This window comes from Triticum aestivum, chromosome 4B, assembly GCF_018294505.1.
Source record: "Triticum aestivum cultivar Chinese Spring chromosome 4B, IWGSC CS RefSeq v2.1, whole genome shotgun sequence".
Classification (NCBI taxonomy): domain Eukaryota; kingdom Viridiplantae; phylum Streptophyta; class Magnoliopsida; order Poales; family Poaceae; genus Triticum; species Triticum aestivum.
The window spans coordinates 638,807,351-638,817,558 of NC_057804.1; the positions used below are offsets into that span (position 1 = coordinate 638,807,351).

The 10,208-nt window shown below is 45.7% G+C and overlaps 2 protein-coding genes across 3 annotated transcripts; one reads left to right on the forward strand and one right to left on the reverse strand.

The window, feature by feature from the left end:
* Positions 1–337: 337 nt before the first annotated feature.
* LOC123093763 (uncharacterized) lies at positions 338–4,128 on the forward strand. Of its 2 annotated transcripts, none has more exons than XM_044515812.1 (8): positions 338–599; positions 713–734; positions 2,137–2,193; positions 2,289–2,370; positions 2,991–3,086; positions 3,172–3,296; positions 3,379–3,397; positions 3,489–4,128. In XM_044515812.1, the coding sequence occupies exons 1-8, from the start codon at positions 497–499 to the stop codon at positions 3,813–3,815; spliced, it is 831 nt and encodes a 276-aa protein (XP_044371747.1). In that variant the 5' UTR covers positions 338–496; the 3' UTR covers positions 3,816–4,128. The 2 variants fall into 2 exon arrangements, with proteins under 2 accessions (XP_044371747.1, XP_044371748.1); XM_044515813.1 differs by having other exon boundaries at positions 3,379–3,391; positions 3,483–4,128.
* Positions 4,129–4,621: 493 nt separating this feature from the next.
* Positions 4,622–9,894, reverse strand: LOC123093762 (homeobox protein knotted-1-like 3). The gene is made up of 6 exons (XM_044515811.1): positions 9,273–9,894; positions 9,040–9,160; positions 6,203–6,402; positions 5,669–5,800; positions 5,186–5,319; positions 4,622–5,016 (listed from the first exon to the last, which is right to left on the reverse strand). The coding sequence occupies exons 1-6, from the start codon at positions 9,618–9,620 to the stop codon at positions 5,013–5,015; spliced, it is 939 nt and encodes a 312-aa protein (XP_044371746.1). The 5' UTR covers positions 9,621–9,894; the 3' UTR covers positions 4,622–5,012.
* Between the last annotated feature and the right edge of the window lie 314 nt (positions 9,895–10,208).

Here is a 10,208-nt window from a genome sequence, read left to right on the forward strand (position 1 = left end):
CGCACTCTTTGAATCAGGGAAGACACATGTGGATGTCGATCCCGCACGATCCGTTTTGTACCCCACAATTTGTGGATTTTGAGTGAATAAAGGCTTGGTTGAATCTAAAAAAAAAAAAGCTCCCCTCCGGTTCTGCGCAACATCGTACCAACAACCAGCCTGACCATTCCATTCCAACCAATAAAACCGTGTAGTTCTAAAAAAAACGAGTGGGCCCGTTGACCGGGCGGGACGACCCTGGGCGGGCCCGCCAACCCAGTGGGCGTGCGATGGGACCCAACACCCACGCCCGCACAGTTCTTTTCCTCCGCCCAAGGGCAACGGAATGACGCGGAGCGCACTACTCATTCCCCACCCGCCGTCGACTCCAGCCTAGCCGCGTCGTCCCCTCCCCCGCCCCCGCCCCCGCCCCCGCCCGCCAGATCTCCTCCCCAGTCCCCACCGGAGCCGTCCCCCGCGCGCGCCGGCAGGCGGAGGCAAGCAGGCGAGCGCGGCGATGGCGTCGTCGCAGGCGAATCTGGACAAGATGCAGCTCCGCCAGAGCTACCGCAACCTCTGGCACACCGACCTCCCCAACGCCATCCAGGCCGACTTCCCCTGTAAGTAGAAAATCGCCGGTGCCGTCCCCACCCCCGTCTCTCTCTCTCTCTCCCTCGTCGATTCCTGCTCGGTTGATCCCGTCTCTGACCCGCGCTCTTCTCCCCCCGTGCAGACTGCTGCCTGTCGCTCTGGTGGTAAGCGGCCCTTGACCCGATCGCCGCGCTTCCCATCTCAGGGTTTACGGAAGCCCCCCTCTCCGCTAGATCTGCGATTAACTGCCCGTGTTTTCGCGAATTGGGTTAGGGTTTATGGGGATTTCGACGAGTACGCGCGCTCCTGTTTGTTGTACATTGTGTTGTTTCGTTACCAGCGATCATGGAAATGCCTAGATTCGTAGCATACTAGGTAGCAGTTATTATGTGTTGTTTCATAGTATGAACGACGACCTCTTGTCTGTTGGCAAACGATCCCTGACCCGAACGCCGTGCTTCCCATCTCAGGGTTCTGAACCACCCTCTTTTGCTTGATCTGCGATGAATTGCCCGTGTTTTCGTGAATTAGGTTGGGTTTAAGGGAATTTTGACAGAATACACGGGAACTCTGTTTGTTCTGCATTGTATTGTTGACGTTACTAGCGATCATGAAGATGCCTGGATTTGTACTTACTAGCAGTTACCAGTTGACCGCCAATTGCTTCTCAGAACCAGGCACATGACTGGTTATTCTGTGACCGTTTGGTTTGGGCCTCTGAAATCGAGCCAGTTTTTAGGTATTATATGAATAAGACATTTACGCCAAAGCATGCATGTGAAAATCAGCGGTCCTCTTATCATTTCAGAGTGCCTGTTGTAGTGTGCTGTCAGTTATTTTGCCTCCAGAAGAATCCTAATCAAGTAGAGTTCATGTTCGTAAAGTAGTAAGACCCAGAATATTATATTTGCCATTCTTTGAAACACACGCGATTAAAACAGTCGGTGATACACGAGAGTTGCAACAGCACGCAAAGTGAAGTAATTCTTGCACAGGGACTAAAACTGATGTATGACAGTCAATTACCACCTCAACTGCATTAATTTTCCTCTGCAACTGCAATGTGATTTACAAATTTGAAGGCCAATTTAACTGGATCTGCTAGTTTACATTCAAATAAGACCCAGTAGTTACTACTAGTCCACATGACACCAAATGAATTTTGCCAAAGGATATTGATGTAGTATTTTCTTTACTGTTGGGTCCTTGGTGAACAATGTTCATTTCCTGTCCAATGTATATTTTCTAGTCAAGCAATCATATTGGGATGTTTATCTTCAATGTAGAGTATCTAATCAAGCAATCATATTGGGAAGTTTATCATCGTTGTAATATCTAATCAAGCAATCATGTTAGGAAGTTTTATCTTCTGGCAGACCCTGCATTTTGCAAATGCAGTGGGTTCTAAAAATGAAATGCTCAAGTAGATTCTCAATATTTACCGTGATGCTATAGTTTGTGGAACAATATAATGTGGTAGCATTGGGTTCATAGATTTAGCATTTTGCAGCATATAGATTTTTATTTACTTGCTAATCTGCTACATTTCCTCTATTTGCTGTTCAGTGGGCCATGCGTGTCATACATGCTTCGTAAAAGGGCTCTCTACAATGACATGTCAAGGTAGTGTCAATTATATTATGTTCTACTTGTTACGGCTAGAAGCGTGCCTTTTTTTACAATCCCCCTGATCCCCTCCACGCTTCTATGTGTTTTAGGTATACGTGCTGTGCTGGCTATATGCCATGTAGTGGCAAGTGTGGTGAAAGCAAATGCCCAGAATTCTGTCTTGCAACTGAGGTACATGGCCCATTTTGTGTGCTTTTGCTCTGAAGTTTCCTCTCAGTATACCTCTCTTAGCTGATGATTTTGATGTGGTTGGATTCCATATTGACGTATCAGTTCCCTCTTACTGTACCTGTCCTAACTTATGATCTTGATGCGGTTGGATTCCATAATGACATATCTAATAGTTTTCATGTGTATCTGATAATGGATAACTCCTTCCATTGGTTATTTGATTAGCAGTATTCTGTACCGATTTTGTGGAGTTTTTGTATTTCTAGGCTCAGCTAACTTAGTTATTTCGTTGCATGTCTGGTAGTTTCAAACACCTTGCAGTATGCCTATGTCTTCCGTCTCATTCTATTTCTTTTGGCATGAAAGAACAATGAGTAGATCAATTAGCTTGAGATGGGTCGATAAGCAAGCTTTGATTTTTTCAACCAATTAGCTTGAGATGATCCATAAGCTAGCTTTGATTTATTTGATCAACTAGACCACCGTTATCGAACAGAACAATACACATTTGATCTTAAATGATGTGAAGTGCAAATTTTCATAGTTAAACTTCTAATGATGCTGCTGCCCTTCTGATTAAGCTTATATTTGTGTTCATTGAATTTATATGATCTTTTCAGGTGTTTCTGTGCTTTGGTAATTCAGTTGCTTCAACCCGCTTCTTGCTTCAAGACGAATTCAACATACAGACAACCAAGTGTGATAACTGCATCATTGTACTGTCACTGCCCTCCTATGTTACAGATTTCTTTCTGTGGTTCCTATTTACAATTCTCTACTGAATACCACCTTTTACTACAGGGTTTCATGTTCTGCCTTCAACAAGTTGCTTGCATCTTCTCAATAGTTGCTGCTATTGTCGGTAGTGAGGAACTTTCAGAGGCTTCCCAGATCCTTTCCTGCCTGTCTGATATGGTCTACTGCTCGTAAGGCTCTTATACCTTTGATCTTTTTTCTTCTCCACAGTAAGCCTGCAATGTTGATAAACTTTTGGTACCATCCTTGCAGGGTTTGCGCCTGTATGCAGGTAAATATACCCCCATATCTGCTCGTAGCCTAATGAATCGCCCTGCTTAACCCATATGTATCCATTTTATGACATTGACTTGCAAATGCAGACACAGCACAAGGTTGAAATGGACAAGAGGGATGGGAAGTTCGGGCCACAGCCCATGCAAGTGCCTCCAATGCAGCAGATGTCACGCATCGATCAGCCTGTCCCTCCACCCGCTGGCTATGCACCACAACCAGCATACGGCCAGCCTTATGGTGCCTACCCACCTCCTCCAGCTCAGGGTTACCCACCGCCGCCAGCTCAAGGCTACCCACCGGCAGGTTACCCGCCAGCAGGTTACCCCCAGGCCCAGGGCAGTTCATACCCTCCACCCGGTTCGTATCCCCCACCTGGTTCCTACCCCCCTCAGCAGGGCTACTACGGAAAGTAAAGTATGTGCAGCGATCGGAGTGGTATTCGTTGGTGAGGCAACAGAAGTATGGTGAACATGTAAACAGTAGGGACTATTGTAGTGATATATAGGTGATGTTAAGGTACTCGTCGATATTGGTCTGGGTGCTGAATTGGGAACCGCATTTGGGTCTCCTCTGGGTGGTGAACTGTCTCTGGATTTCTTCTGGGTGGTCATTGGTCGACTATGAACTGCATCACATCTGTAGTTCCTCTGGGTGTTAAAATTGTGAACTCTTCGCATTCCGAGTATGTTGTTCTCCGAATAAATATGAGCGGTGGTGTGTTACTAAGCTGTGCTTGCAGTGTTGGAAGGTTTCATCTAAATCTGATGATGAATTTGTTGGTGCAGATTTTTGCTTGTTTCTAGTAGGTGGTCGGCAATTCCAGCCTGAATGCTGTGTGTGAACTAGGCTTTACCCTGATATTTGACCCTAGGCTTTGGCTTTTGGCTCTTGCACCAGTAAGGCCTACCGTTTGCATAACTATAATCTGCGCCATAGCTGCCTAAATGATGAGGATGCACAACATATATGTGTGTGGAAAAGTCTGGGACTTTGTCTTGTGGCGGTGGTTAGGCCTAATTATCCAATTAATTTTCAGTCGTCGTCCAATTCAAGTTTGGTGTACCTAATTTGATACAAAAAGGCCCACACAGCACTAGAGATTCCGTTCCATGCATCAAGACGCGTACGTACACCGTTGAATGTTATCACCGATTATATGTAGCATCCTTTGAAAGTTGAAACAAAACAGCTATGGACGACAGCACATACGTAGAGAGACTTGATAAAAGCAGAGGTGCGCATCTCCTTTTCTTTGGTCATTGGAGACGCCGTAGAAGGCCATGGAATGATCAATATACATACATATGCACAGGAATGAATCTTTGGAAACATATGTACGTTCACCCACAACAAAAAACCACAAGATTTTTTCCTTTTGAGTATACAATATCAGCTCAACAGTTGCAACGCGTATGCCAGTGGTCAGACTAGTAGCGTGTACGTATGTCATTAAGGTGTCACCTCTGACTAATAACTAGATATAAAATTGAATCCAGATCTTCTTATTTCTCTGTGTCTGTGTGTGTGTCACCGAGATCTTTCGTGTGATTAGGCGTCAGGTATATGTATATGCATGTATATACTTTGCACTTTTGCAGCTCCCACCTAAGCTACCTGCACATACACATCAAAGCCAAAAACAAAGATAAAAAATTAGAACATTACTATATATGGCAGAGGCCAGAGCTCGCGCTCTAACTGATGGATCAGAAGTTGAGTTGATTGAGAAATCACCGATCCGGAGCGAACGAATTTAGATGGTGATATATATTGGTTGGCTCACCTTTTACGCTTTGATTTGAGGGTTGATGTCTGGGAGTTGTTGTGCCAGTTGCGCTTCCTCTGATTGATGAACCAGTTGTTGATTTGCTTCAGCTGCAGGCCAGTCTCTTCAACCAGCTTGGCCTTATCGTCTTCCTGTACCAGCAAAACAAAACGCATTCCACGCAACTATTATTGACTTACTCATGAACATATACACAACATTTAAAAGCAAAGCAAAGTAAACATCATGCAATTGAGATATGATAATTTAAAACCACGGACAAAACACCAGACAAGGAATGGGATTGTATGAAGCATGCACACCATGCAATGCAAGCTGTCTGATGGAACAAGTTTTGGTGTAAGCTTAATCAACGGGTTGGAGAACAGCTAAGAATGCATGGCAACTGCTTAGCTAGCTAGCTAGCAGCAGCAGCAGCAGCAGTGGATGGCTAGTTGCATTCTTGCATGCATGCATGCATGATAGGTACGGTGCACTCACCGTGGGGTAGGGCCACTTGGCGTGTTCCTGCCACCATTGCTTCAGTATGGTGGTGGTGTCCCCAGGCAACTTCCCGGCCCTCCTCTTCCGGAGTATCTCCTCCCTCACGTCCCCAATCCTTGACTTGAAACCCTGCAAAGAAGAAATTAACACTGATACAATCAAGCTTCCATGGCACTCCCAATGTTCATTATGATGTAGCTTTTGACATGGTCTCCAGTTCATAATTTTCACTCTTATTACTTTTATATGAATGTGCGAGTAATATTTTAAATGGTAATATTATGAAAGTATTTTCAAGACAAATTTGATGCCAATATCTTCCCTTGAGAAAACAAATTCTTCACTCGAGAAATCCAAATAATTTTGCACATATCCAAACGTCAATTAGTAAAGGAAAATGATTGGATGTATTGTACTAGCACATACTTGATATATTTTAGGAAGGTGGTAATAGCATCTAGATTTTACGGCAAACTAAGTTTCACTTTAAAAAAGAAGAAGAAGCAAACTCAGTTTCTAGCACATGAATACCTGTTTGAGTTCAATTTTGAGCTCCTGCCTGACCCTCTCCATGAGGGAACGCTCCGTGTCCGTGGGTACCAGAGGGCCGAAGCCCATCATGTCATGTCCATTCGAGCTCATATCCATGGGTGCCGCCTCCATGATCATCGGCGGCCCCTCATCCTCGTCCTCGGACATTGTCGCCCCCGTCCCTTCCTCCAACGACGCACCTGATCCATACATCCACATGGCAAAGGTTAACAATGAAACTCAGATAGGGCAAACCATATACAATGTAATTTAGATAAATCATAAATGGGAAAACTATAGCTAATAAATTAACCTTGCTGAGCAACTATAGCTAATTAAGGGGGGCATGGATGCATCAAATCGTTATCGCGACACATGAACCGAATCAAGCTAGACAACCGTACCAGCCATGAGCATGGGCTACATGAAGCACGAAAGCTAATTAAGTGCCAAATTAAAAGGCTTGCTGATTTGACGCATGATCTTATACGCGTTTGGAATTTTGCAGATGGTCGCTGTGTGCAACAGTTCGACGTACTACAGCGCTAGGAAGATCGAGAGGAGAAAAAACCGCTAGCTAGCTAGGAAACTACTCATCGACAGATTAATCAAGTGGAGTAGAGACACATGCATGCATGCATGCATGTGGATGCTTCCCATGCAACTTCAGGTTTTACGTGAAGCGCTGGAGACGGAAGAAGCAAGATAGAGCCGACATGATAATATATGGTGGCAAAACCTGAGCGTGACTTGAGTTAGAAACAAAAAGGTAGTAGTACTAGCAAAACTTTGTCAAACCATTAATTATTAAAGTTTGCATGAATGCTAAGCTATGCGTACAGCCATTTCAGCGCATATCTTTCTCCATGCTACTGGCTAGTTAGCTTTATATATGAGATACTGCACTTGTCAAAAGAGCTAGTGCAATGAATATAATTGAAATTTCTCATAATAGGGGCGCGACCATGAAGGGTATGGTCATGTCATGTCATGGGACACCTTTTGTCTCCAGGATCATGTGATACTCAAGTAAAAACACATAGGCAGCTAGTTAGACAAGAGTCACCTGTTCCATCGACAGTCTTTTGAGCAAAAATATTACTTCAGTTTTGTGTTTGCTCATAGCAAGGTATCAACTTTTGTTCGTTGAGATTAATCGAGACACGGTGCAAATATGGAGTATATAGTTGAGCTCAGTTGGGTGGGACCGTGGGAGAGTGAACGTACATTTCCACTGCCCATAGTTTTTAAATTCACCTTGCTTAAATTTGGGTGTCTATTTCTACCTTGTAAGCTGAATACACAGTTTCTCCTACATGTTCTAGTAAAAGCTAGTGATATGGAGTATGTTATGAAATTGTAATCCATACACGGAAGGAGCAAAATGGAGGGCCCTGTGATCAGGGTTTCCATTCCAGTTGGAAAATACGGAAACATGCCTTTCCGGTAGGGAGCGGAAAGAAAAATACCAGCCAGAATTTACGGTTTTGACAAACTTTCCTCGAATTCAACAAAATTCGATCAAAATTTGAAAATTTTCAAATGCTTTTGGGCAAAGATATCTGTTTTTCCCCTGAATTTTTTAGATATTTCAAGAAACCGGTTATTTCGGTCCCTAGCAAAAAAAAATCCGGAATAAAAAAAGACCTCACTTGGGATTATGTTTAAATGATATGAACAATATTGCCCCTTCTTACCTATCGAGGAGCATGAGCGAGGGTTGCCAAGAGAAAATTTCACATTGTTACTGAAGCCTTCCATGTTATAAGTTCAATATTTAGTTAAATCTTTTTAAACCAGTTACTAGATTTCATCTACCAATATTATCCACAGATACCATGACCCTTGGTTATCCTCTTATAAAAAATCTATTTGGTGTAATTTTGCTCCCTGATCATAGAGACTCACTGTTGGCTTGGAAGGAGGAGGAGGAAGTGATTCTCTAGATAGGAGAAAGAAGGGGGAGGAAGAAGTGGGACGGGGGATCTTGACGTGAGACTGGCACCACCGGTGTTAATCGGTAGTTGGACGGGTATGAACACCGATCGAGATTAGAATGGATCATCTGATCAGGGTTAGGAAAAGATAATTGGTGGTTCATGGAGGAGGATTTAATGGCCAAATGAGGTATAAGAGGCTTGCTGACGGTAGACGGGGAGGGGCGGTGAAGAAGATTAGGCGGGTAGAACCGCAGGACTACGGGTGACTCGGTAGCTCTAGGGAGTAGGGCTCGAACATCATACTTCAATGATGTCCATCTTGTTAACTTTACCTAGCATGCCTAAGCACAAGGCTTGTGCCATTCTGTATCTGAAAAATCACTCGGCTCAATGGAGAGGAATTTCAAATTTGTTAGGGCGTCGGCCAGGCTGCTGGGCTTCTCCACTCGGGCCTCCGTCTTACTAGGGTGCAACCCAGTCCCTCACCTGCATCTCCTTATTTCATAGTGATATACATATGCAGGGTATCATAAAGTTTGTTTATGTTTTTTTAATTAAAGTTTGTTTATGTTTGGTACATGCTCAACCGACGCACCTGAAGAGGGGAAGTCTTAGAAGGAAAGGCATAAACAGCTTTGAGATTTTCGACGTGAAGAGGACATGACAACAACTACAGTTTTCCTTTTACCTTTGAGACATGACAACAACTAGATACTAAATTCACTAACTAACAAGCAAAGGATGTATAATATTGCACAAAAAGCATGACCTGATGATAGCACTTTCTTTTTAGTCCAAAAGTGAAACAGAAACGGAAAGATAGGAATATAATACAGACATGGATGCTGTACATAGAAATGAAATTTCCAGGTAGGTAGAGAAGAGAATCCTTTTTACCAGTTAGGTCCTGCAGGGACTGCTCGATCTCCCGGCACGCCATGACGGCCTCCACGGCGTGCACCCGGACGTGCTGCTGCAGCTGCTCCCTGAACGAGCACAGCAGCATCAGGTACTGCGCCTGCACAAACACAGACACAACACCCAGCGTCAACGACGACGTGCATGCACGCACATGAAGATGAACACGACGCGATCCATGGCTGAAGAAGTGGTAGGTAGGTAGCGCGTACGAGGAAGGAGTCGAGCTCCTGCTTGTCGTGCGGGGAGAGGAAGGGGCGGTGGTGGGCGGCGTAGGAGTGGAGGAGGCCGCTGGACTGCGCGAGCTGCGCGTCGATGAGCGGGAGGTGGTCGATGGGGGTGGCCACGCGCAGGCACCCGACGTGCGCCGCCACCAGCTGCTCGCACAGCGGGTGCACCGCCATCTCCCCCTTGAGCAGCTGCCGCTCCTCCGCCTCGGCTGCCGACGCGGCCGCGACCGCCACCGCCGCCGCGGACGACGAGGAGCACTCCCCGCCGCCCCCGCCCCCGCCCCCGAAGCTCATCTCCATGCCTCCTCCCTGGTCACCGACGCCTTGCATGCGCCGATCGATCGATCTCCTGTTCGCCGGCTAGATAGAGGAGGGCCAGAGGAGCTTTTCTTGGGCCGGTAGGTGTATGCGTGCGCGTGTGACGGTGGCGTCGGGTATGTATAAGCGGCAGCAGGTAGCTAGCGGAGAGCTAACAAGCGCGCCAATTAAGCTAGCTAGCAGCAGCTGTACACGGAGAGGAGGGAGGAGAGGGGGATTTAATGAGGAGAGTTGGTTAGCAAGGACACAAAGGAGATGGTGAGGGGTCTTTTCGAGGCTTCCTAAGGTGGCGGTAACCGCACAAGAAAGTGAGCCCGCCCGCCCGTATCACCTCCTAGCTAAACTAGCATGCAAGGACACCAATAAATTTATACTCTATTATGGCACGATGAGAGAGAGAGAGAGAGAGAGAGAGAGAGTTTGGGGTTTAAGGTATGAGAGAGGAGGGTAGGGGAAAAGGGAGGGTCATGATAAGGCTGGTAAGAGAGATGGGATAGAAGGTGGGGAAGGAGGGTGAGGGTTTGGAATAAAGAAAGGCGCCTACCAAATTGCACCATATTGTGGTCTCTACCTTGTGTTCCAAGGGGGCAGAACCCACAC

Excerpts from the sequence above, each read along its gene's own strand:
- LOC123093763 (XM_044515812.1), top strand. The coding sequence starts at position 497 with ATGGCGTCGTCGCAGGCGAATCTGGACAAGATGCAGCTCCGCCAGAGC. Across the intron at positions 600-712 it reads CATCCAGGCCGACTTCCCCT|ACTGCTGCCTGTCGCTCTGG; the intron begins GTAAGTAGAAAA and ends CCCCCCGTGCAG. Across the intron at positions 3,087-3,171 it reads AGTGTGATAACTGCATCATT|GGTTTCATGTTCTGCCTTCA; the intron begins GTACTGTCACTG and ends CTTTTACTACAG.
- LOC123093762 (XM_044515811.1), bottom strand. The coding sequence starts at position 9,620 with ATGCAAGGCGTCGGTGACCAGGGAGGAGGCATGGAGATGAGCTTCGGG. Across the intron at positions 9,161-9,272 it reads AGGAGCTCGACTCCTTCCTC|GCGCAGTACCTGATGCTGCT; the intron begins GTACGCGCTACC and ends GTGTTTGTGCAG. Across the intron at positions 5,320-5,668 it reads CCAAGTGGCCCTACCCCACG|GAAGACGATAAGGCCAAGCT; the intron begins GTGAGTGCACCG and ends TTGCTGGTACAG.